Raw genomic sequence first — 27,915 nt, 5'->3', positions numbered from 1 at the left:
TGAAGAAATGGAATAAGTTATCAAAAATCTCCCAACAAATAAGAGTCCAGGACCAGATGGCTTCCCTGGGGAATTCTACCAGACATTTATTTTTAATTTTTTTTTCAATATACGAAATTTATTGTCAAATTGGTTTCCATACAACACCCAGTGCTCATCCCAAAAGGTGTTCTCCTCAATACCCATCAACCACCCTCCCCTCCCTTCCACTCCCCATCAACCCTCAATTTGTTCTGTTTTTAAGAGTCCCTTATGCTTTGGCTCTCTTCCACTCTAACCTCTTTTTTTTCCCCTTCCCCTCCCCCATGGGTTCCTGTTAAGTTTCTCAGGATCCACATAAGAGTGAAACCATATGGTATCTGTCTTTGTCTGTATGGCTCATTTCACTTAGCATAACACTTTCCAGTTCCATCCATGTTGCTACAAAGGGCCATATTTCATTCTTTCTACCAGACATTTAAAGCAGAGATAATACCTATCCTTTTCAAGCTATTCCAAAAAATAGAAAGGGAAGGAAAACTTCCAGACTCATTCTATGAAGCCAGCATTACTTTGATTCCTAAACCAGAGACCCAGCAAAAAAAGAGAACTGCAGGCCAATATCCCTGATGAATATGGATGCAAAAACTCTCAATAAGATACTAGCAAGTCGAATTCAACAGCATATAAAAAGAATTATACACCATGATCAAGTGGGATTCATTCCTGGGCTGCAGGGCTGGTTCAACATTCGCAAATCAATCAATGTGATACATCACATTAATAAAAGAAAGGATAAGAACCGTATGATCCTGGCAATTGATGCAGAAAAAGCATTTGACAAATATCAGCATCCTTTCTTAATAAAAACCCTCAAGAATTCGGGATAGAAGGAACATACTTAAACATCATAAAAGCCATTTATGAAAAGCCCACAGCTAATATCACCCTCAATGGGGAAAAACTGAGAGCTTTCCCCTGAGATCAGGAACATGACAGGGAAGTCCACTCTCACCGCTGTTGTTTAACATAGTGTTGGAAGTGCTAGCATCAGCAATTAGACAATAAAAGGAAATCAAAGGCATCAAAATTGGCAAAGATGAAGTCAAGCTTTCACTTTTTGCAGATGAAATGATATTATACATGGAAAACCCGATAGACTCCACCAGAAGTCTGCTAGAACTGATATATGAGTTCAGCAAAGTCGCAGGATACAAAATCAATGTACAGAAATCAGTTGCATTCTTATACACTAATAATGAAGCAACAGAAAGACAAATAAAGAAATTAATCCCATTCACAATTGCACCAAGAAGCATAAAATACCTAGGAATAAACCTAACCAAAGATGTAAAAGATCTGTCTGCTGGAAACTATAGAAAGCTTATGAAGGAAATGGAAGAAGATATAAAGAAATGGAAAAACATTCCATGCTCATGGATTGGAAGACTAAATATTGTCAAAATGTCAATACTACCCAAAGCTATCTATACATTCAATGCAATCCCAATCAAAATTGCACGAGCATTCTTCTCGAAGCTAGAACAAGCAATCCTAAAATTCATATGGAACCACCAAAGGCCCTGAATAGCCAAAGTAATTTTGAAGAAGAAGACCAAAGCAGTAGGCATCAAAATCCCAGACTTTAGCCTCTACTACAAAGCTGTAATCATCAAGACAGCATGGTATTGACACAAAAACAGACATATAGACCAATGGAATAGAATAGAAACCCCAGAAGTAGACCCACAAATGTATGGCCAACTCATCTTTGACAAAGCAGGAAAGAATATCCAATGGAAAAAAGACAGTCTCTTTAACAAATGGTGCTGGGAGAACTGGACAGCAACATGCAGAAGGTTGAAACTAGACCACTTTCTTACACCATTCACAAAAATAAACTCAAAATGGATAAAGGACCTGAATGTGAGACAGGAAACCATCAAAACCCTAGAGGAGAAAGCAGGAAAAGACCTCTCTGCCTCAGCCGTAGCAATCTCTTACTTGACACATCCCCAAAGGCAAGGAAATTAAAAGCAAAAATGAACTACTGGGACCTTATGAAGATAAAAGCTTCTGCATAGCAAAGGAAACAACCAACAAAACTAAAAGACAACCAATGGAATGGGAAAAGATATTTGCAAACGACATATCGGACAAAGGGCTAGTATCCAAAATCTATAAAGAGCTCACCAAACTCCACACCCGAGAAACAAAAAACCCAGTGAAGAAATGGGCAGAAAACATGAATAGACACTTCTCTAAAGAAGACATCCGGATGGCCAACAGGCACATGAAAAGATGCTCAACGTCGTTCCTCATCAGGGAAATACAAATCAAAACCACACTCAGATATCCCCTCACGCCAGTCAGAGTGGCCAAAATGAACAAATCAGGAGACTATAGATGCTGGAGAGGATGTGGAGAAACGGGAACCCTCTTGCACTGTTGGTGGGAATGCAAATTGGTGCAGCCGCTCTGGAAAGCAGTGTGGAGGTTCCTCAGAAAATTAAAAATAGACCTACCCTATGACCCAGCGATAGCACTGCTAGGAATTTACCCAAGGGATACAGGAGTGCTGATGCATAGGGGTACTTGGACCCCAATGTTTATAGCAGCACTCTCAACAATAGCCAAATTATGGAAAGAGCCTAAATGTCCATCAACTGATGAATAGATAAAGAAATTGTGGTTTATATACACAATGGAGTACTACATGGCAATGAGAAAGAACGAAATATGGCCCTTTGTAGCAACGTGGATGGAACTGGAGAGTGTGATGCTAAGTGAAATAAGCCATACAGAGAAAGACAGATACCATATGTTTTCACTCTTATGTAGATCCTGAGAAACTTAACAGAAACCCATGGGGGACGGGAAGGAAAAAAAAGAGGTTAGAGTGGGAGAGAGCCAAAGCATAAGAGACTCTTAAAAACTGAGAACAAACTGAGGGTTGATGGGGGGTGGGAGGTAGGGGAGGGTGGGTGAGGGGTGCTGAGGAGGGCACCTGTTGGGATGAGCACTGGGTATTGTATGGAAACGAATTTGACAATAAATTTCATATTAAAAAAAAGAACCTAATTAAGGAAGGCTCTTTGACCCAGGAATTACAGTTGAGAAGTTTATCTCAGAGAATAATTAGGAATGGATATGTGTTTTGCAATATTAACAACAACAATTTGGAATGAACTTACGTGTCTAAAACTAGGAGCTGACTAAATACATTGTGGTGTAGGCCATGCAATGGACTACTGTGTAGCCTCTAAAATAAGGGCAGGACAGAGGAGCATGAACTGACACGAAGAGATGGTGATGAAAACATGTTACTAAAAAGGGGAGATTAAAAAGTCAATACATACAATAGCCCCTGAACCCCAATATACACAATGATTCCATTTTTTAACTTAAAAACCTCTATGTATGGGGAAAAAACAGTCTAAAAAGACATACTCTGTCTCCCCCACAAGTTACTAAAATAGTAGGATTATGGATTAAATTTTTTCATTAGATCTTATTTGCATTTTAATTTTTCTACATTAAATACCTATTGTTTTTATAATTAGAAGAAATATTTTTAGTAGGTGGGAAGAAGTAGGGGAGTAGTTAACAGAGCCAAAGCCGTGGAAAGCACAACTGTAATCAAGACAAAAATTTTGGTAATTTGGTTATGGGTCGTATTTTTTTTCTTAACATTTAAAAAAATGTTTATTTACTTATTTTGAGAGTGAGAGAGAGCAGGGGAGGGGAAGAGAGAGAGGGAGAGAGGGACAGAGACAGAGACAGAGAGACAGAGAGAATCCCAAGCAGGCTCCACACTGTCAGTGCAGAGTCCGACATGGGGCTCGAATTCACGAACTGTGAAGTAATGACCTGAGCCGAAATCAAGAATGGAACACTTAACTGACCGAGCCACCCAGGTGCCACAAAGTTATGGGTGTTCTTGCAGAGAGCAACTTCAACAGAAGTGGGTATACAATACATATTAGACTGGATGGATAGGAGGGTAGGAAATGGAAATGTGGGGATGAAAAGAGTAGACCACTTTTTTTTTTAAATATGATCTTTATTGTCAAATTGGTTTCCATACAACACCCAGTGCTCATCCCAACAGGTGCCCTCCTCAGCACCCCTCACCCACCTTCTCCTCCCTCCCACCCCCCATCAACCCTCAGTTTCTTGTTTTTAACAGTCTCTTATGTTTTGGCTCCCTCCCTCTCTAACCTTTTTTTTTTTTCTTTTTCCTTCCCCTCCCCCATGGTCTTCTGTTAAGTTTCTCAGGATCCACATAGGAGTGAAAACATATGGTGTCTTTCTCTGTATGACTTATTTCACTTAGCATAACACTCCCCAGTTCCATCCACATTGCTACAAAAGGCCATATTTCATTCTTTCTCATTGCCACGTAGTACTCCATTGTGTATATAAACTACAATTTCTTTATCCGTTCATCAGTTGATGGACATTTAGGCTCTTTCCATAATTTGGCTATTGTTGAAAGTGCTGCTATAAACATTGGGGTACAAATGCCCCATGCATATCCAATGGAAAAAAGACAGTCTCTTTAACAAATGGTGCTTGGAAAACTGGAAAGCCACAAGTAGACCACTTTTTAAAAATATTTGGTGGCAAATGGAAGCAGCAGCAAGATTTTGCTTACCAGAGTCAACAAGGTTTACATGGCTTGCTTGATATCAATTTTTCATGATAGTCTTTTTTTTAAGTTTATTTATTTTGAGAGAGAGAGAGAGAGAGAGAGAGAGAGAGCGAGCGAGCACGTGTGCAAGCAGGGGAGGGGCAGAGAGAGGGTGAGAGAGAATTCCAGGTTCCGTGCTGCCAGCGTGAAGCCCAACACGGGGTTCAATTCCACAAACTGTGAGATCATCACCTGAGCTGAAATCAAGAGTCAGATACTTAACTGACTGAGCTGTCCAGGAACCCCACGATAGCCTTAATGAGGGAAAGAACACAGCTTAACAGCTGAGTCTTAAAGTGTGAGAAATGAGTTCCAACTTAGTCTTCCACAAGGTTATCCTTCTTTATTCACTAGTCGTAATGGTGGAATACAGCCTAGACCCTCTTTTAACAAACTCAGTGACCCATGGTGCAGTTCTGCAATGTCATCTGCTTCTCCATAACTAGGTTCTCTCATCAGGCAGTTGTGCATTTTGCATAATTTAGAAGGTTGTGAAAAAAAAAAGAAAATTAAGTTCTTTTCTGTTTGAAGTTATTATTTTCTGAAGAAATAAAGGCATTAGAGTTGCACACTCCAAAAATGGATTCTTATGTTAAATACTATTTACCCATGATAAAGAACATTTATAAAAAACCTACAACTAGCTAGCATCATACTTAATTGTGAAACACCAAATACTTTCCCTGAAGATTAAGAGCAAAGCAAGGATGTCCACTCTCATCACTCTTATTTAACACCAGACCAGAGGTCCTAGCCAGTGCAATGAGGTATAAGAAAAAAAAAGGGGGGGGCATACAGATTAGAAAGGAAGAAATAAAACTGTCTCTGTTTGAAAGTGATAGGATTAGAGCACTGGGTATTGTATGGAAGCCAATTTGACAATAAATTTCATAAAAAAAATGAAAGTGATAGGATTAACTAAATAGAAAATCCCAAGGAATCTCCAAAACCTTCTACAGCTAATAAGTAAGTTTAGCAAGGGTGCAGGATATAATATTGATATACAAAACAACTGTATTTCTATGTACTAGCAACAAAAGTAAAATTTAAAAATCAGAATAATTTATAATAGCACCAAAAACCAGGAAATACTTAATATATAAATCTAACAACATGTACAAATCTGTGTGCTGAAACTATAAAACATTAATGAAAAAATAAAAGAATACCTAAAAATGGAGAGATATATTGCTTTAATGGACTAGAAGTATGATTAAGTATTACTAAGATATCAATTCTTTCCAATTTGATCTACAGATTATAATGCAATCTCAACCAAAATCTCAGCAGTAATTTCTGCAGATATTGACATGCTAATTCTGAGACTTACAAGAGAAGGAACTGGAATAGCTAAGACAATACTGAAAAAAAAATTTGGAGGATTCACACCGCTTGATTTTAAGACTATGAAGCTACCATAATCAAGACTGTGTGGGAATGGTGAAAGGTAAGACATAGATCAATGGAAAGACTGGAGAGCTGTATACTATGTACATGTGGAGAGAACTGTACACATACAGTGAACTGATTTTTGACAAAGAATAGTTTTTCTCTTAACAAAGGTGTTGGACCTCCATGTGTGAAAAGGAAAAAAAAGTCTTGACCCATACTTCACATCTTACACAAAGGCTACCTCAAAATAGGTAATAGATCTAAATATAAAATTATAAAACCTCTAGAAGAAACACAGGAGAAAAAATTTCATGGTCCTGGGCAAAGATTTCTCAGATATGATCTCAAAAGCATGATCTATAGAAGAAAACCATTGATAAAATGGATTGCATAAGAGTTAAAAATTTTCATTCTGTGAAAGACACTATTGTAAGTGGGAAGCCAAGCTAAAGACTGGGAGGAAATATTTGTAAATCATATATTCAACAAAAGACTTACATCTAGAATACATAAAGAACCCTCAAACTCAACAATAGGAAAACAAATAACCCAATTAAAATGAATACAAGTTTTGAATAACCATTTCACCAAAGAAGATATAAAGACAGAAACACATTAAAAGATGCTCAACATCATTAATCATTAAAGAAATGGAAATTAAAACCACCAAGATATACAACTATGTATCTATTAGAATGGCTAAAACACACACACAAAGAGATGATATCAAATTCTGATGAGCATATGGATCAACTAAAACTCTCATACAATGCTGCTGGAATTTCAAATTTGCAGCAATGTGGATGGAACTGGAAGGTATTATGCTAAGTGAAATAAGTCCATCAGAGAAAGACAGATATATGTATTCACTCATATGTGGATCTTGAGAAACTTAACAGAAGACTATGGGCGAAGAGAAGGGGAAAAAAAAGTTACAGAGAGGGAGGGAGGCAAACCATAAGAGACTCTTAAGGACTGAGAACAAACTGAGGGTAGATGGGCAGTGGAGGAGGGGAAAGTGGGTGATGGGCAGGAAGGAGGGCACCTGTTGGGATGAGCACTGGGTGTTGTATGTAAGCCAATTTGACAATAAATTATATTAAAAAAAAGAAAAAATGGCATAGCCATTTGGGAATAAAATTTGATAGCATCTTATAAAGTTAAACATACATTTACAATAGCCAACAATCCTATTCCTAGAAATTTACCTAAGAAAAATGAAAGTTTATATTCATACAAAAACCTGTAAAGAAATATTTTTTAATAGCTTTATTCATAACCAACAAAAAGTGGAAATAGTGCAAATGTCTTTCAAATAGTGAATAACTGCAATGGAATACTACTCAGCAACAGAAAAATTGGTAAGTGCAACAACATGGATGAACCTCCGGATGGCATTATGCTGAGTGAAAGAAGTCAGACTCAAAAGGCTACATCTACATTATTTCATTCAAATGACATTCTGGAAAAGGCATACCTACAGTGATGGAGAACAGACTGTCATAGGTTAAAGGTAGGGGGAAGGTTTGACTACAAAATGGTAGCATGATGGAATTCTTAGGAATTTCAAAAATCTTGATTGTGGTGGTGGTTACATGACTATGTGTTTATCAAAATTTACAGAACTTCAAATCACAAAGAATGAAGTTTGCTCTTTGTAAACTTAAAAACAAACAAATAAACAAATAAGAATTTAAAAATTATTGTCTGTCTGGTCTGTTCCTTACTGTTACAACTACTCACTACAAGACCACTGGTTATCTCAGAGTCACAGGGTTAGGAGGGAGCTTACTGGGAAACTGGTACAGTCTCCAATCCAATACATAAATTTCTTCTAGAGGTCTCCTGGGAGCTTCTGCTTGAGAATCACCAGCAAAGAACTCCCCATCTCCCAAAGCAGGCTAGCTTACACTGGACAGTTCCTGTTGCTAGCAAGTTACTTCTTTTATTAGCTAAAATCAGCTTCACTGACCACTATTGGTCCTAGTCCTAGTCCTATTCCTTGGAGCTACACATAAAAAGGCAGGGGCCATCTCCTCTGCCTTAGAGGTGGCAGAAGGTATGCACAGAGGAACAGTCTGAAGTGACTTAGTCAGAAGCTAAGGGCTTATACCTTCTGGACCCACCCCTCTGTGCAGGAGTCTATGAAATTCTGGGCTATGAGCCATGAGACGTCATCTGATCTTGGCTCTAGCCCTAGAAACGCCTGGACCATGCACCAGAGAGGAAGGGTACTATGCTCCCAGGGCCTCTCCTGAATGAAACTTGATCACAGTCTCAGTCACTCTCTCCTTGAACAGAAAATTTCTTTATATCATGTTCATTCCTTTCGTATTATTCTTTTCTGACCTCTAGCTTCGTGAAGAAAATCCACAAATCAATTCTGGTCAGCAATTAAGGGAAAACCCTTGAACAGGATTCAAGATGGGCAAGCCAAGATGGGCTGTAGCCATTCCCACTAGAACCATAGTCTGGCCATCTGGATCACCTGCCTGGGCAGAAGGGGTCCATCCAGAGGAGAGAAGGTGTCATCTTACCTGTTTAAAGTTGCCATTTTTCCTCTGCTCCCAGTCCATCATGTCATGAAAGATGGGAATCATGATGTTCCGTACTTCTGGCTGTGGGACCAGTGTCACACCCAGAAAAGGACCAATCATTCCCGGAATAAAGTGGATCTTATGTTCACCTGAACAACAAAACCCAATACATATTAGTTTATGCTTTCTTTGCTCCTTCTATAGAAGCTTCCCAAGTGTGGCCATAGCAGATACTTTCATCTGCCCTGGAAACATTGAGAGGAAAGCAAGCTCTCCCCTATGGCTCTATGAGATACTCTTTTCCTTGGCTTTTTAGAATTCATAGATAAAACTGGCCCATCCCAGCTAAAACAAATGTTCAACAGGCATAAATTGCCTTTCCAAAGAATTTATGGGGGAAACTACCCAAAAATCATTCCAAGGTCAAGGAACAGAGTTCACTACTTTAGACAGAACAGGATTTCTGAGTAACCTATGACAGTTTCATATTGTTCAGCATTTATTTAGCAAGGAATATTTATCCATTTCTGCTTAAACACAATGCACTATCCCTGGGGTCTCTACCTCTAGCCCAAAGGCATTTAAGAGATTCTTAAATACTGAGAACAAACTGAGGGTTGATGGGGGGTGGGTGAGAGGGGAAAGTGGGTGATAGGCATTGAGGAGGGCACCTGTTGGGATGAGCACTGAGTGTTGCATGGAAACCAACTTTACAATAAATTACATTTAATATAAAAAATAAAAATAAGTAAGTGATGAGATTTTCATAGTCCCTGGTCCAGCCACCAGAGGCCTGAAGTTCATGGGCCTCTTCAAAGTCTGTGCTCATGTCTGCCCAAAAGGCTTCCTCCTGAGTTAGCAGGAGCCTCTTGCACAGCCCTACTTGGACAGAATGGCTCAGGGACTCTGTCTGTGCTCCTCCCCATGTCTGTCCCTTGTCTTCGCATTGCACTCTGATGGTAGCACTGCATCTATACAGACTAGACCAGCTCATCCCCCAACATTCTTTCCATGGGAAGTGGGTGATGCAGACTTCCTTGACTGGCCTGCAATCTGGGGCATGTTCGCAGAAGCCAGGGCCAGTCCTGAGGACTGTGGGACAGAACTTTTCTCTTTCTTGCAATGGTGGAACAGAGTGAACCATTTTCCAGAGCTTTACTTTCAGTCCTCCAGAGTCTATAAAGGAGACAAACTGTGGACCAGTGTAATGATTGCTATAGCCAAGTAAAACCCGTTCTTGAGGACCAGAAAATGCCATTTACATGCAAACACACACACACACACACACACACACACACACACACACACACACACACACACGCACACACGCGCACACACACACACACACACACACACACAAGATAGAGGCAAGAATAGCTTTATCAGGCAAATTTGGCATCTTTTTTGGTTTCTTCTATTGTGAAAGCCTATCTAAGGGGCCAATATTAGCCTTGAGGCTGATTGTACATATCCCAATCTTGGTATTTGGTACAGTTTATTAGTACCTTGTGTTCCTGGGAATTTCAGAGTCAACTTCAGGGTTAAGACCTATACCCAGACTATGCTGGATGCAGGGTGTAAGAGTACTGAACTGGAAAGCCTGCTTGGTGAAATGTATCCCCACTCACAGAAGGAAGCCCTAATCTTCACTGGCAGGAATGCCTCCCACCTTGTTTGCTGCTTCAGGGTTAGTGACTGAGATGGTTAATGGAGGACTGGAAGATTTTATGACCACCATTCCTAAGGCTTCAGAGGCATGAACTCAGTTGAAAACAGTAAGAGCTAGGAAGGGTAATGGCTTTTCAGGGTAACAGCTTCTCTAGTATCCTGAGAGGCCACTCAGAAGCCTATAATACCAAAGGATGGCTCTCCTAGACACCAGGGCAATACAAGGATTCCACCAAACAATCTGACAATTTCAGATCCAAAGCACTGGGTATTAGAGAAGCTGCTGAAGGAAAGGGAGCTAAAATCAATCTCACCTAGGGGCTGCAATTCCCTTCTTGCATGCAATCTTCGTGCAACTGGTGGCAGAAACCTGATCTGCATGGCCTGAATACCAGAGACCCAAAAGATGTTTCAATATTTCTGGAAATGAATAGCTGCCCTTGCTCATGTGCTGAGTATTTCCAAGATCTATACTTCTGTGCACTTACCATGATGAACACTGAGTAATGTACAGAAATGCTGCATCGGTATATTGTACACCTGTAACTAATATAACACTGTATGTTAACTATATTGGGATTAAAATTAAAAACTTAATTAAAAAAAAGATCTATGTTTCTGAGTCTGCCACTTTTGGACTGGGACATGAAGAGTACAGAAGATCTTACTGGCATCAGTTCTTAAGCTGGAAAAAACTCCTAGAGCCTTCATACTCTTCTCCTTTGGACTTTAGTTCTCAAAAAAGGGAACGTGCATGTGTGTTACTGGGGTCTTGCTTCTCAGCCTAACTCTCCCTCTAAGAGGCTCCGTGTACATGTGTGGCAACTTCCACCTGAGGTGTTATGTTAAAGATATGTAAAGGTCACTTTGGTCTGAATTAACATCCATAAAACCTGGGGGAAGTTACTAGTCTTATCACTTTTTATTTGGCTATGCAATATGTGGAAGAGAAAAATAGGGAGAAAAGACCTACCCAAATTCTGCCACATGCTGAACAGTTCATAAGCCATCATCACACGCATGTCCCCATACCTGGAAATAATAACACAGGATCCAGCTTTCAGTGGGAGAAGGTTCAGGAAGGTGGGGCTATAAACCCAATAAGGCTAGCACTTCAGCACTGTCTCTAATGCTTCCCCCAGCACTACATCATTTGGCTGTCAACTGAACTCTCACATTGGCTTTTTGGAAAGCTACCCAGTGAGAACCTTGTGGACTTCTGAGGAACCACTCATGGAAACATAACCCTATCTGGATGTGTGGTAGGGAGGTGAATAAGAAACATATGTCTTACTTATCTATAATCTTCTTCCTCTTGGCTGAAGTGATGATTTCTAGCTGAAGGCTTGGCTGATTTATGAACAGAACTGCCAGGCTAAAATAAGAATTCCACACCTAGAGAGACAGAGAAAGAGAAAACTTGTGACAGCCCAAGTCCTTAACCTTGCAAGGAGAGATTCTAAATATATGGATGTAGCACAGAATTCATTTTACAATTTTAAGATTTTGGTTTTTTTCCTGTATAAATGTCTTTGCAAACAACTTTTTTTTTCTTGACTCCTCTTAAAACCAATAGTGTTGTTTCTGGCCTAGAAAGCCTACTCCTGGATGTCTGGTTCCCAGTACCTCCAAAAGGGAGACTCTTGGGTCATATCCTAGTCATTATCAAACTTGGAAGTGGTTCAATACTATGAGCATATTAATAAAGCAAAAGCCCAGTGAGCCTGCCCTAGCTCCCAGCCACACATCTGACACCTAGCTAAGTCCATCTCAAATTCCTGACCTGAAAAATTGTGAGTAAAATAAAATCGTTGTTAATTTTAAGCAAAACAAAAACAGGAACAAAAACAGTGAGCTTGTTTTTTGGCTTTCTACTGTTATTACAAATATAGCAATGGATCTCAGGAGCTCCTACCTTAAAGTCGAAGTCTGTCTCTGTAAAATTCTTGTGCAGTGCAGAAGACAGGTACTGGACAGTAGTGACTATAATACTGTAGTAAGGGAACAAGGCATTGGCAGAGTTAAAAGACTAACAATGGCATCTGTCAACTTAGCATCTATGACCTATGAGTAAACATCTTGAGTACAACTTGCTCTCATATAAGATGTAACTATGAGGGAAATGGATAGATGGCAGAAACCTCACAGAAAACTGGTCTTGGAGAAATGCTCCATAGTTGGCAGGACAGCATAGAACATCAGTGGGTTCTAGGCCTGGCTCTGCCATTACCTGACCTTGGTACAACTTCTGCCTGAGCCCAAGGGTCCCTCCCTATTACAGGGGGTGGGGGAAGTTAGTTGGTTCTTTAAGATTTCTTCTAGTTCAAAGAGTGATTCTAGTATTTTGAGGACTTTTGGGTAATGAATGTATATAATGACTACCAGAGAACTTAGAGAATAATTTTATTATTTTACTTGATAATAAGGGTTTATAATGATTAAATCCCTTTTATCATAAACTCTTATCATATACTATTATTTTTATCTATAAGTCATTTGTTTTCAGCCTTTGGTCTAGAATATCATTCTCAATTTTAGCCTGGGCAAATACAAGGAGCAATGGGAGCCTGGCTTGCCAGAGTCAAGGGCACAGGTTAAAGCAGAGAGGAAATGAAGTGGGACAGGCAGGTAAGGGTTTGATTACAGAGGGCCTTAGGTGCCAGGCAAAAGAACGTATGTCTAACACTGACTACCCTGGCTTTGGTGCAGAAGAGAGGCAAGGCAAAAAAAAGTGCATTAGAGAGACCAGTCCACCAGCACAGGAAGTAACAAATTTGAAAGGTAAAAGCCTTAAAAGAAGAGGCTGTTGCTGTAGGATGGGCTGAGGAGGACCATGAAGTGCTCTGAGTAGAGCTAAGAGAAAGAAACAAAAGAGAGTCAAATGGAAAATCCATGATTTGAGGAAATACATGTGCAACTTTGTTTATAACCATTCTTCTGTTCTCTATAAAATGTTTGCAATTTTGAAAAAAGAAAAAAAGTGCTCCATAAAAGATACAAAGTAGAAAGACCGTACTGATACCTTGTGAATATCTAACATAAATAATGTCACTATGTTACATGTATTGCCAACATAAAAAGCGAATCAGTGGGAGAAGGCCGAGGGCTAGAAACTGGAAACCAAGTGGCCTTCTCCTGAGTGGAGGGAAACCAGATGAGTTAGCACCTTACCACCTGCATCACTCTCCTGGTTTGCCAATTAGAAGTACAGGCTAGAAATATGAATGGAACAGGCGATCTGGGAGCAGTCTAAGGGTGAATTCTGTGGCTGGACTCAGAAGTGGTCAAAGCCTTACAGCCAGGTCTCGGGTGCGTAATGAGCATTAGCTGTGGGAGGCAAGCAATATCTGGCAGACAACACAAATCAAATGAAGAGGAGGGCTTGGGATACTGCTTGCAACTAGAGAGCAACAAAGGCCAGTGGTCCATGAAACAGGTCTTTCTCAAGGAGCAACCTTCTCTGGGTATTATTATTTCACATCCTTTGTATTCCTTTTCTATATGAACCATGGGATCATCTGCCAGGCACTTAAGACTCCATTTTGAACTATCTTTAATGCTTTCTTCTTGAATTTATGCTAAACAGTCAAGTCCTGCTGATTGTGCCTCCAAACATTTTTCACATTTACCCTATTCTCTCTGTCCCCAAGGTCTTGGCAATCATCTCTGTCTTGCTTTCTCTCTGCCTCTCACACACACACTCTCTCTCTCCTTAGTCTGAGAATAGCTCTGTTGATGCTGGTGCTTCCACACTCACTTGCTTGTGAGAAGTCTCATCACCATCCAGTCCCGAGGGAAGACACTCATCTTCATCAGGTTCCGGAACACACAGAAAATCTTCAGCAGGAATTCCTGATCCAGGAGGAAAATCTGATGTGAGATACCACCACTACTACTACAGCATGCATTTCCTCAACAGGGCTTTCCTGACCTCTAGACCATAAGAATGGGTGGAATCAGCGGGTCAGATTCCGATTCCCTTTGTGAGTTACTTCTCTTTTAGAGGACTGCATGAGAGTCAGATGTAGGCTAGATGGGAGAAGACCCAAACTGGGTAGAACAGATGCAGCTCTGTACCCACTGAGCCTAGTACCTAAATCCCAAAGCATAGGGAAAGTTACAGCCCATCAGAACTGGTATCCAACTGGGTCTGTGGGTCTCATTCTTTGAGTCCTGGCCCTTGGGCACTTGATGCTAAGAATCTGCTTTCGTGGATGTTAAGAACACATTGACAGGAGAAGCACTTTAGGAATGGCAGAATGAAGACCTCCAAAAATGTGCTCCTATATGAAAGCAATGAGAATACGGGCAAAGACAGGTTAAGCAAGGAGTTACAACAATCCAAGGAGTGCTATTCAAGAAAAATGGGTTGAATCTTAGTAGGAACAGTGGACTTCATTGCATTTTAATTTGCCCTATTCCTATCCCCTTCTTCTTCCTACCTCCACGGTATCCTTGAAAACAAGCAACTGCAGAACTACAGTAGTAGTGAAAACCAGCAGCTTAGCATTCACTAGAAGGGACAAAATGGTTTTGGAGCTCCCTCAAAAGTGCCGTCCTCAGAAAATTATGAACTTTTCTATCTGTCTGGCAGCAACCTAGGAAATTCCCATTCAGAGAGCTTATTCGATCTGGTTCAGAGCTTACTCAATGAGAAGAGCCTTCTACTTGGGGGCATTTATTGGGGAAAAAAATCAGCCATAAGGATTTAACATCCTAGCTGCATGAAGAGGCCATATCAGAACACGTAAGAAAATTGCCAGAAGAGTTAAAAGAAAATCTGGGGAATGATATATATATATATATATATATATATATATATATATATATATATATGGACTTTGAAAATCTCTGACATATACGTGGGAATCTGGAAGTCCACACACATGTTAGGGCTGTACATATTCCAAGGAAAGACCGAAGAAACCTAATCTCTCACCCTGGCTGACTTTGTGGCTCTATGAGAAGTAGGAAGTGAAGGCTAAGGCAATAATGTAAACTGCTGGAGCACTGAAGGTGAGACCCAATACATGCATACAGACACTTAGCAAAGTATCAAAGACTTATTGGCTTAAGGCATTTAAGGAAATCTCTGTCCAGGTGTTAGCTGACCACTAAGCTAACTGAATGAAGACCTCAGTGGCTTCACACAACAAAGAATACAGACATTAAAGAATTAGTCCAGGAAAGTCACTAAACAAGCAAGTAAACAAATATCAATAACAACAACAAAACAAAAAAAAGCAACAACAACAAATCTTGGGATGTGGGGTGGGGTGAGATCTGATTTCCAGAGTTGCCACGTTATTTACATTTTCCAGTTTTCAACAAAAAAATTATAAGATGTGAAATTAAACATGAAAGTATGACCCATACACAGGAAAAAGAAGTCAAGAGAAACTTTACCTGAGGTAGCTCAAATACTGGACTTACTAGGAAAAGACTTTAAATCAGCTGTTATAAATACCCTCAAAGAACTAAAGGAAACCATGCCAAAGAATTAAAGGAAAGTACAAGGACAATATCTCACCAAATAGAGAATATCAATAAAATAGATATAAGTTATTTAAAAAGCATTAAATAGAAATTTTAGAGTTTAATAGTACCATACCTAAAATGTAAATTTTGCTAGAGAAGCTCAACAGCAGATTTGAACTGACAGAAGAAAGAATCAGGAAATTTAAAAGATAGGTCAACTGAGATTGTTCAGAGGAACAGAAAGAAAAAAATGGAGAAAAACAAACAAAGCATGAGACCTGTGGGACACCACCAATTGTAAAAACATACAAATAATAGGAGAATCAGAAAAAGAGGAGAGAAAAAGAGGAGAAGATGTTGAAGAACTTTTTGAAGGAATATTGGTTAACCCAAATTTGATGAAAAAACTCCAATTACACATCCAAACAGCTTAATGAACTCCAGATAGGATAAGACCAAAGAAATCTACATACAGACATATCATAGTGAAACTGCCAAATGCCAAAAACAAAGAGAGAATCTTGAAAGCAACAAGAGAAAAATAATTTATCATGTGCAAATGATTTTCAATAATAGGTAACTTACCAGCAGATATGATGGAGGCCAGAAGGTATTAGAATGACATATTCAAAGTACTGAAATAACATGAACATGAATATCTCGCTAATGATAGCGAGACTATCATTCAAAAATGAAGACAAAATTAAGACATTCTTAATGTAAAGAAAAATGTAATGTAAAAAAAATTCTTAAGAGTAAAAAAAAACCCCCAAAACTGTGAGAATTTATTAGTAGACCTGCCCTATAAGAAATACTAATGGGAGTCTCTCAGACTTAAATAAAAGTAACTTAATTGATATAAAGAAATATAAAGCACTAGGAAAGGTGACTATATAGGTAAATATAGAAGATAGTATATATGTAAATTCACTTACTCTTTTCCTTTTTGATTTACAAGGCAACTGCATAAAGCAATATTTATAAAACTATGTTGATGAGATTATAATATATAAATATGTAATTTATATGACAGTAACAGCACAAAAAGGGGAAAGAACTGGAGTTTTATTGGAGCAAGGTTTTGTATACTATAAAATGAAATTGGTAGATAGTTTTAAGATGTTAATTGTAATTCCCAGGGCAATCACTAAGAAAATAACTTTAAAAAATATACTAAAAGAAACAATGAAGAATTAAAATGGCACACTAAAAATATTTATTTAACATAAAACAAGGGATAAATGGAGGAAAAGAGGGACAAAGAAGATATAAGACAGATATGAAACAAACAGCAAAATGGCAGATGTACATCCTAACTTATTGGTAATTACAGTAAATGTAAATGAATGAAACATTCTAATCAAAAGGCAGAGATGGAAAGATGGATAACAAATAAACATTATCCAATTATATGTGGTCTACAAGATACATACTTTAGATTCAAAGACATAAATATATTGACAGTAAAAGGATAGGAAATATACTCAATGAAAATGGTACCCAAGAGAGCTGGTATGGCTATATTGATATTAAACAATATAGACTTTAACAAAAACTGTCATTAGAGACCAAAAAAACCCCACCATTTTATAATAACTAAAGAGCCAATATGTTTTAAAGACTTAATTATTAACATATATGCATTTAAAAAAGAACCCCAGAACACATGAAGCAAAATCTGACAGAATTAAAAGGAAAAATAGACAATTCAACAATGGTAGTTGGAGGCCTCAATATACCACTTTCAATAATGTATAGCACAACTAAATAGAAGATCAGCAAGGAAAAAGAAATCCTGAACAATACTATAGACTAATTAGACCTAATAGACATATAAGACACTCCATCCCACAATAGCAGGATACACATAGAAGGATATATGCATTCTCTTCTCTAGGACAGAATGTATGTCAGTCCATAAAAAAAGCCTCAATATATTTAAGAGAAATGAAATCATATAAAGCATGTTCTTCAACCACTATGGAAGGGAGTTAGAAATCTATAGTAGGAGGAAATTTGGGAAAGTAAAACACATGTGTATTAGGGGGTGCATGGGTGGCTCAGTTGGTTAAGCATCCATCTCTTGATTTCCACTCAGGTCATGATCTCATGGGTTGGTGAGTTCAAACCCCACACTGGGCTCTGAGCTGACTGTGGAGTCTACTTGCGGTTCTCTCTCTGCCCCTCACTCTGCTTCGGTGTTTGCTTGCTCTCTCTCTTTCTCTCTACTTGGGGCTCTCTCTCTGCCCCTCACCCTGCTTCAGTGTTTGCTCGCTCTCTCTCTCTCTCTCTCTCTCTCTCTCTCTCTCAAAATAAATAAATTAAAAAATATATGTGAATTAAACAATAAACTCCCAAATAACCAATGGGTTAAACAAGAAAGCACAAGTGAAACTAGGAATACTTTGAGATGAATAAAAATGAAAACATCAAATCAAAATTTATGGGATGAAGCTATGACTTATAGCTATAGTGCCTACATTAAAAAGAGATAAGGTCTTGGAATGCCTGGGTGGCTTAGTTGGTTGAGTAGCTGACTTTGGCTCAGGTCATGATCTCACAGTTTGTGAGTCTGAGCCCCACAATGGCTGGCTGCTGTCAGCCTGCTTCAGATCCTCTGTCCCTCTCTCTCTCTGCCCCTCCCCCACTCATGCTCATTCTCTCCCTCTCTTTCCCTCTCAAAAATAAATAATAAAATAAAATAAAAAGAGTTAAGATCTCAAATCAAAACCCACCTTACACCTTAAGAAACTAGAGAAAGAAGAGCAAACTAAACATAAAGCAAGTAGAAGGGAATAATAAGTGAAACAGAGAGAACAGAACAGAGCAAAAAATGAAACCAAAAGTTGATTCTTTGAAAAGATCAACAAAATTGACAAACCCAAGAAAAAAGAGGGAAAAAAAAGAGAGAAAGAAGACACTATTACTAAAATTAGGAATGAAAGAAGGGACACCATTACCAATGGCACAGAACTAAAAAGGATTATAAGGTACTACCATAAATAAATGTACACCAACAAATTATATAACCTAAATGAAATGGAAAAATTCTTAGAAAGATACAAAAAACCAGAATTCATTTAAAATGAAACAAAATCTGGGGCGCCTGGGTGGCGCAGTCGGTTAAGAGTCCGACTTCAGCCAGGTCACGATCTCGCGGTCCGTGAGTTCGAGCCCCGCCTTGGGCTCTGGGCTGATGGCTCAGAGCCTGGAGCCTGTTTCCGATTCTGTGTCTCCCTCTCTCTCTGCCCCTCCCCCGTTCATGCTCTGTCTCTCTCTGTCCCAAAAATAAATAAACGTTGGAAAAAAAATAATAAAATGAAACAAAATCTGAATAGACCTATCATAAATGAAGAGATGAAATTAATAATTTAAAAGATTCACACTAAGAAAAGTGCATGACCAGATGGCTTCACTGGTGAATTCCACCAAATATTTAAACTAGAATTAATATTTGTCTTTTTGATTAGATCCACTCTCAATGTGAAGTGGTATCTTATTGTGGTTTTGACTCGCATTTCCCTAATGACTAATGATGTTAAACATCTTTTCATGGGTGTATTGGCAATTTATGTATCTTCTTTTTTTTAATATGAAATTTATTGTCAAATTGGTTTCCATACAACATCCAGGGCTCATCCCAACAGGTGCCCTCCTCAATGCCCATCACCCACCGTCCTCTACCTCCCACCCCCCATCAACCCTCAGTTTATTCCCAGTTTTTAAGAGTCTCTTATGGTTTGGCTCCCTCCCTCTCTAGCCTTTTTTTCCCCTTTCCCCTCCCCCATGGTCTTCTGTTAAGTCTCAGGATCCACATAAGAGTGAAAACATATGGTATCTGTCTTCCTCTGTATAACTTATTTCACTTAGCATAACACTCTCCAGTCCCATCCACGTTGCTACAGAAGGCCATATTTCATTCTTTCTCATTGCCACGTAGTATTCCATTGTGTATATAAACCACAATTTCTTTATCCATTCATCAGTTGATGGACATTTAGGCTCTTTCCATAATTTGGCTATTGTTGAAAGTGCTGCTATAAACATTGGGGTCCAAGTGCCCCTATGCATCAGCACTCCTGTATCCCTTGGGTAAATTCCTAGCTGTGCTATTGATGGCTCATAGGGTAGATCTATTTTTAATTTTTTGAGGAACCTCCACACTGTTTTCCAGAGTGGCTGCATCAGTTTGCATTCCCACCAACAGTGCAAGAGGGTTCCCGTTTCTCCACATCCTTGCCAGCATCTATAGTCTCCTGATTTGTTCATTTTGGCCACTCTGCCTGGCGTGAGGTGGTATCTGAGTGTGGTTTTGATTTGTATTTCCCTGATAAGGAGTGACGCTGAGCATCTTTTCTTTTTAAAAAAAAATTTTTTTTCAACGTTTATTTATTTTTGGGACAGAGAGAGACAGAGCATGAATGGGGGAGGGGCAGAGAGAGAGGGAGACACAGAATCTGAAACAGGCTCCAGGCTCTGAGCCATCAGCCCAGAGCCTGACGCGGGGCTCGAACTCACGGACCGCGAGATCGTGACCTGGATGAAGTCGGAGGCTCAACCGACTGGGCCACCCAGGCGCCCCATCTGAGCATCTTTTCATATGCCTGTTGGCCATCTGTATCTTCTTTGAGGAAATGTCTATTCAAATACTTTGCTCATTTTGAAATCAAGTTGCCTTTTTATTCTTGAGTTGTAAGAGTTCTCTATATATTTTACATGCAAGTCCTTTAGTAGATATGATTTTTCAGTATTTTCTTCCATTCTGTGGGTTGTTTCACTTTCTTGTTGGCATACTTTGAAATACGTAAGTTTTTAATTTTGATGAAGTCTACATCTGTTTTTTCTTTTGTTGCTTGCTTTTGGTGTCATAACTAAGAAATCACTGCTAAACTGAAGGACACAAAGATACACTCCTATGTTTCCTTCTAAGAGGTTTATAGTTTAGCTCTTACATTTAGGTCTATGATCCCTTTCCTGTTGATTTTTAAAATATGATATGAAGTAGAGGTACAACTGTTTTTTTTCTTTTTCTTTTCTTTTCTTTTTTTTTTTTTGGCACAGAGATATCAAATTGTCCCAGCACCATTTGCTGCAATGACTGCTTTACTCTTTGAATTATCTTGGCAATATTATCGAAAATCAACTGACTAAATATAAAGGTTTAGTTCTAGACTCTCAATCCAATTCCATTGATCTTTATGTCTATCTTTATGCTAGTACCAATTCTGATTACTGTTATTTTTTTGTAAATTTTGAAACTTGGAAGTATGAATCCTTCAATTTTGTTTTCTTTTTCAAGACCATTTGGCTATTCTGAGTCCCTTTCATTCCACTATGAATTATAGATCAGACTGTCAACATCTGCAAAATGGCAGCTCAAACTTGGAGAGGTCTTATATTAAAACCTGTATATCACTTTGTGAAGTACTGTCTTAACAATATTAAGTGTTCCAATCTATGTACATGGGGTGTCTTTTCATTTATTTATGTCTTTTAAAATTAATTTTCCTAATTATTTTATTTGTTTTTATACTATTATAAATGGAACTGGTCTCTTAATTTTATTTTTGAATTGTTCATTGCTAGTGCTAAGAAATACGATTTTTGTATATTAATTGTGTATCCTGCAACTTTGCTGAACTTATTACTTCTGATAGTATTTTTTGGATGTCTTAGGGTTTTCTGTAAACAAAATCATGTCATTTGAGGACACAGTTTTACTTCTTCCTTTCTCACCTGGGTGACTTTTATTTCTTTTTTGTGCCTAAATGCTCCAGCTAGATCCTCCAATATAATGAATATAAGTGGTTAGAGCAGATGTCTTTCTCTTGTTCCTGACCTTAAGAGGAAAGCATTCAATCTTTTCTTATTAAGTCTGATGTTAGCTGTGGATTTGTCATAGATGCCCTTCATCAGTCTGAAGAAATTCCCTTCTATTTCTAGTTTGTTGAATGATTATATCATGAAAGGCTGGTGGATTTTTTAAAAAAATGTGTTTTTTTAACATCCATTATGATGATCCTCTTTTGGTCCTTTATTCTATTTAATGGTGTATTACATTGATTGATTAGCATATATTAAGCCAACCTTGCATTTCTGTGTTCAATCCCACTTGATCATGGTGTATGCTTCTTTTAATATGTTCCTGGATTCTGTTTGCTAGTATGCTGCTAAAGGTTTTGCATTTATATTTATAAGGGATATTGGTCTATAGTTTTCTTTTCTTGTGATGTCTGTTTTTGGTTTCCATGTCAGGGTAATACTGACCTCATAAAATGAGTTGGGTTCCCTCCTCTTCTATTTCTTGTAAGAGCTTGTGAAGGATTGGTATTAATTCTTCCTTAAAAACTTGGTAGAATGTACCAATTAAGCCATCTGGTCTTGGGCTTTTCTTTGTGTGAAGTTATAAATTATTAGCTTGATCTTGTTAATTTGTGATGTCTTTTAAGAGGGATATAATCAGGGACACTGAACTGTATAGTTTAAAAGTGTAAATTTTATGGTATGCAAATTATATCTCAATAATGCTGTCATGAAAAAAAGAACATATGTACAGAACTCTATATTTGGTGTGGTGGACTGCATATGTTTCCCATCTCTGTTTCAGCTCAAATCCTCTAAAATGATAGTTAAGAAATACATATGTCCACAGAGACAAAGGAAACAGGAAATAAGAACACAGTAATCAGAAGAGGTGAACAAATTTTGAAAGCGTTCATGGTGACTGACTTAATATACTTGAGAAAGATGACAGCCAAGAGCCTTTGGAAGTGATAGCAACAGGAAGCAAGGATTTCAGAAACTGTAGGCATCACCAGGTACCTCTGTGGGACTGGGATATGAGGGCTAAAACCAGGAAGATTGATTGACAGTCTCCCTAAGATCCCTTCTGCCATCTCATGTCCCTGGGTGACCAGGCTTTCCCCATCCTGTCAGAAGACTGAGGGCTGCTCTCTGGAGTAGCTGATTACTGAGATCTGTTCTCAAGGATACAGCAACATATGAGGGTGGACATGCCAAAATGAAAATAGGCACCGATACAAAGTTTACCTGCTAAACTGGAAGGTCCCCAGACCCTTTGTGTTATTTGGTTCCCCAAATATTGGCAGGCTACTCCATCCCTAGGAAGGGTAAATGATTCCTCTCTCAGGAAATAAACAAGCCCAAGAGAACACACCAGTAGCTATAGGAATTAGAGGATGCTCTGACCCAATGACCAGACCCTCTTTAGTCAGCTACAGGGAAGCCTGCTGGAGACAAGCCTTGCACACATATAAAGCTTCTAAGTAGCACCAGAGCACTTCACTTTCAGACCCAGGACTGACATCCAAAAGTCTGTACATATAGGAGGAAAGTCTCTAACTTTTGTCTCTAACTTTGTTTCCTGAAACAAATAAAAACAGGGCAAGTTTCCAGGAAAAAAAAAAGTGACTTGACAGTACCCAACAGATTTGACCTTGAGGAATGCTGGAAGGAGAGATTTATTACAGAGAGGTAGTAGGAAAGCCTAGCCAGATTTAAAAACCAAAAGGAAATAAGAAACATGCAAATAACAAAAGGAGCAATTAATTCCAGGAAAAAACAAAGTTCTACAAGAAAGGAAGTGTAGTAGCATAGTAGTTGGGTCACCACAGTATTTACCTAGCTGTAATAAAGAAGAGTTGATTACCAATTTAAACAAGAGTGTATGCAAACTATATTGGAATAAAGTAACCACCTATATTGGAAGAAAGAGAGGAAAGATGTGTATGTGTGTGTGTGTGGGGGGGGGGAGGAGGAATGATACAGAAGAATCACCCTCATCTTTCATGGGAAGAAGAAAGTAGATAATAACTGACAGTTAAAATTTTATTTATCACTTTTTTTGACAGTTAAAATTTTAAATGGCAGTAGAAACTTGAAGAACAGCAAAAGAGTTCAAAGTGGCTGCTTTTGGGGAGTAGCAATTGGACATGGGTCAGGTTGAGGCAGGGAACGACCATTTTATGTTATAAGCTTTGTAATATGTTTTGACTTTTAAGACCCTATATAATTAAAAATTTAAAAACCCACAAAGTTCTGGGTATAGTGCTTGCACACAGCAGGCTTTCAATAAATGAATGACAAATTTAAACATAAAAAATTTATGTATATATATTGTTGTTATAAAAATAAAACATTTAATTAAAAAGTAAGAGAATGATGCTAGCCTGAGCTTTTGGATGCAAATCAGTTAGTATAACACATGTGATGAAAATGCTCTAGAACAGCCAACACTAGATTTTCAGGCTCCACACCCCAGCTCAAGCACTGCTTGACTTGGATGTGAGCTTTGGGCTCTGGCTAACTTTTGGCTCACTTCAAGGGCTATCAAAGTTCATCCCTCCAAGAAGATAGGCTGACCTTATGGCAATGAGTTAATGATAACAATCTGCAGAGATCCATGTCTGTGGAAAGGCAGGCAAGATCAAATACTAGCAAGTGACGCCTAATACTTATTAACTGATACAATGTGATTAATAAAGGTCATGCAAATGAAAAACAATATAATGCATTATTATGAAATGCAAATGCTGTGGTTCTGGATGGAGACAGAGCATACAACTAAAATCTGCAATAGTTTGCTCGTCAAGGGATGAACTTAGTAGCACATTCTAAAGCAAAGACATAGCCCCAGTAGTTTGTCAGCAGTGATACCACTGGAAGCTTGGGAATGCTCCCTTGTCTGGATCATGGCCCATTTCTCTGCCCTATCTGCCCTGGTGCTCTGGATCTGGAGTCTGTAGCCAATGGGTAGTGCTCACTTTTGCTCTCTACAGGTCACTTCCAGAAATACATTTTAATGAAAAGTTGCCATTATTATTATTATTATTATTATTATTATTATTAATTATCATATAGTTATTAAACAGTAGAGTCTGATTTGTAGGGGCAAAATATAAGATGAGTGTTGAGTTCATAAGAAAGGGAAGAATTCTGGTTTGCTGACAGCTACTATGGCCTAGAGCAGTCTCTCATATAGGGACATGGTCACAGGGCTGCTATTAGTGAAAACTTGCCAGTGTTACTGAGGTCTGGGTGTGTAAGAACACTGCTGGCTTTCAGCTTTGGGAAGCCATACACTCACAGCTGTAAAATGGGGCTGGTGAACCCTTCACCCTAGGCAGAGCTGGTCACTTGTACTTGCTCCCCTGGCAGGAGAAAGCCCCTGGTCAGTCTTAGCTGCATGTTTCCTTTTCTGGGTGAAAAGTCAGTTCTGAGGTAGGTTTGCTGCCTACCTTGAGTTCATCTTTGCTCTGGAAGTTGTCCAGGAGGTGCTGGTAATGGGTGTCACACATCTGGCGGAGCAGCGAGAGAAGGCAGGACACATACTCACCCTGGGGACCAACCGAGAAAACACTTGGTGCAACTAATCACAAGAGCTGTGTTTCCCCAATCCACAGAGGGCAAGGAGAGAAGGAAGGGTCTGAGATGGCCCCAATGATCATGAAAGGGAAGGTGAGAACTCTGGCCCTGAAAATGAGTTTTCCTTTCTGCTAAGTTTTCTGAAGGGCTTGGGAGTTTTAATAAGACTTCTGTAGCATGGGACTAATGGTAAAACCTTAACCTATAACAAAGAAATATTGCAAAGTGAGACAGCAAGTCTCGGATTTTTCCCTAGGAAATTTTTGGCTACACAATCCTTTGTCACTATATATTGCCAGGCCATTGTACTGAAGTTGAAAGGGATTACTCAGAACAGGGTGCTTGGCCTTCTCTGGGCAGAATGTGGGCTCTTCCCATATTGCTCCAAGATGGGATGGCCCTTCTTCAAAATTCTTCTGGGGACCTCGTAGAGCTTACATGTGGTTACTGGAACAGGAAGATGGAACAAAGTAGTTCGACATAACTTTCTGGAAAGTAGAGTCAAAACTGACCTTTATGAGAAGGTGAATTATGGGCTTTAAGATAAGTAAAAATTTATGGATACAAAAATGAGCCTTTAAGATTACTTCAAGTTCCAACTGGGATAACATGGAAGAAGACCTTGTTTTAAGGACTCCAAGAATTTTACCATCTTATGGCAATTTTTGGCATAGGGAAGCTGACCAAATATTTTTAAACTCATGGAAATTTGACAACAATATTTTTGGCTCTCAAATCATTTCTAGACACATGAAATTATTCTACAAATGTATATGTGTAGAACATATACATGTATATGAACCTCAGTTTTATCTGAGCATGGGCATAATAATGGGCATAATAAGCTATAATTCCTAGATTTAGTAGGAGGATTGGAGGAATGAATGCACATAAAACTTTTCAGTGAAAAAGTCCAGTATGTAAAGGAAGTGCTCAGTAAATTATGCAGTTATTATTATCTTCATTAAAACTATGTAATTTAGTGTTGCTAACTGAGTTAATATTTGTAAAGTGCATAAAGCAGGGGTAGGCCTATAGCAAGCATTGTGTAGTTGTTGGTCAGAAGGATGGGTTACCAGGACATACCAGGGTACATGTTTTTACCTATAGTGAGGGTGCTCTCAACAGGAGATCCAAAGGGAACATTCTTTCTAAGCCCAGTGCTTCAGAACACATGCCTGCTCTCTGTTCCCCTTTCCCTCCCTAGCGTTTGGCTAGCTCCCACAGAGAATTTGCTTCAAGGAAACCACTGCAGTCTCTCACCTGCCAAATGGAAGAGTCCGTGCAACCTGTTTATTGTGTTCTGCCATCAGGGGTAAGAAGTCCACTCTGGGTGGAGGAGTGGGAACTGTCTCTCTGTCCCTCCCGAGACGTTTCCCCAGGCTGTTTCTCTTCTAATTGTCCAGTAATGCCAGTGCAATTCTAACTCATCACATTTTTTCCTGATGCTAGACATTTAGATACAAATGTTGTGGACAAAAATAACTAGTTTGTAGATACAACCAAATTCTAAGAAAATTATTCTGTTGTGCACATCATTTAGGAGAGCCTGCTACTAGAAGGAATACTCCATTTCCCCCCTTCAATCTCTTACTGCATCTCTGCTCCACTCTACAGAACAGGAAATGAGTTGGCACAAAGGCAAAGGCCAACAGAGACAGTGTGCAGGAAAGCGAGACAGGGAGTATTCCCCACATCTGCCCTAGGGTAGACTTCTGGGACTACAAACATAGAGCCTTCAGAGTGGAGACAGGAGCCAGATGCGAGAAAGGAAGAAGGCAGCATGCTGACAACCATGCAGGGAAGTGGAGATGAAGGTGGTGCTATGAGGAGGTGGGGTTGGTGTGGAGGAGCCCCAGGTTAGAAAAGAAGGCAAGAAAACCTGAATGTTAGTTACTAACAGTGATCTCGGCTGTGCACTGCGGGCACCGCTGCCCTCTTACCGCCTCCTGAGCGTGCGATTTGCTCATGATGGTGAGCAGAGTCTGCAAGAGCACGTCCAGGAGGCTCTCCACCATCATTTCTACCTCCTCCATGACATCTGCCTCCTGGAGCGAGCAGTGAGAGAGCACACCGTTAGCACCAACCTGGCTGACGTGCAGCTGGCAGCACTTACAAAGTGTGTGGCATCAGGAGTGGTCTTCTGATTGGACTCTCAACACTGAGCTCTTGGCCTCACTAGCATGAGATGTCAAGGAACCTGGGACAACAGCTCTGAGAAAAGGTGAGGCAAACCTGTCTCTGTTGCCCTGGTATGGTAGCCGGGTCTTCGCCTAACCCAGCACCACTTGACACCCACAGTTCTGAACCTCAGGTAGATACCTTAATTTCAGTACACAAGGCAGAAGCAAAGGTCCTGAAGTACCTGTTTACCTTGATTTCCCTAGAAGAGTCTGGAGAAAGCACAACACTGCTAACACTTTGAGAAAATGGTATTCATGCCACAAGGTGTGGTGGTGGCACCTTCAGGACTGCTAACACACACCTGAATGCACATAGAAGTATTTCAGTCTTTAAAAGGAATGTTTTCTTCTCAGGGCTTTCTCCTTAGGTGATCTCAAGCTTTGCTGGCCCCACTGTTGCTCAGATATGTCTACATCTCTCTTTTGAGCTTCTCAGCATTCTTGCTCATGTTTCCTGGTCCACCTGAAGGACTCTGGTCTCAGTGTGTCTTTCTCAGGCAGCCTCACAAAAACAATGGCAGGCCCCCACCAAGGGCTGCTTCTCAGCCACCACACTCTGAATTTAGGAAGTGTCTGTGCTGTCCTTCTATAGACCTCTCAT

The 27,915-nt window shown here is 39.4% G+C and overlaps 1 protein-coding gene across 16 annotated transcripts in view; it reads right to left on the bottom strand.

Moving 5' to 3' along the window:
• Nucleotides 1–27,915, bottom strand: part of DOCK3 (dedicator of cytokinesis 3) — a 603,425-nt gene that overhangs the window by 51,083 nt on the left and 524,427 nt on the right. For 15 of the 16 annotated variants that reach the window (XM_045050712.1, XM_045050713.1, XM_045050700.1 and 12 more), the window contains 7 exons: nt 27,033–27,179; nt 25,005–25,103; nt 14,027–14,121; nt 12,185–12,260; nt 11,564–11,664; nt 11,243–11,301; nt 8,602–8,750 (listed from right to left, as the gene is read on the bottom strand). In XM_045050712.1, coding sequence (XP_044906647.1) covers nt 8,602–8,750; nt 11,243–11,301; nt 11,564–11,664; nt 12,185–12,260; nt 14,027–14,121; nt 25,005–25,103; nt 27,033–27,179 — 726 coding nt within the window. The remainder of the gene's footprint in view (nt 1–8,601; nt 8,751–11,242; nt 11,302–11,563; nt 11,665–12,184; nt 12,261–14,026; nt 14,122–25,004; nt 25,104–27,032; nt 27,180–27,915) is intronic. The other variant, XM_045050692.1, reaches the window with a different exon arrangement.

Source organism: Felis catus, chromosome A2 (assembly GCF_018350175.1).
Source record: "Felis catus isolate Fca126 chromosome A2, F.catus_Fca126_mat1.0, whole genome shotgun sequence".
NCBI lineage: Eukaryota > Metazoa > Chordata > Mammalia > Carnivora > Felidae > Felis > Felis catus.
Note: the sequence above shows the minus strand (reverse complement) of the source record. Positions and strands in the feature narration are given on the sequence as shown.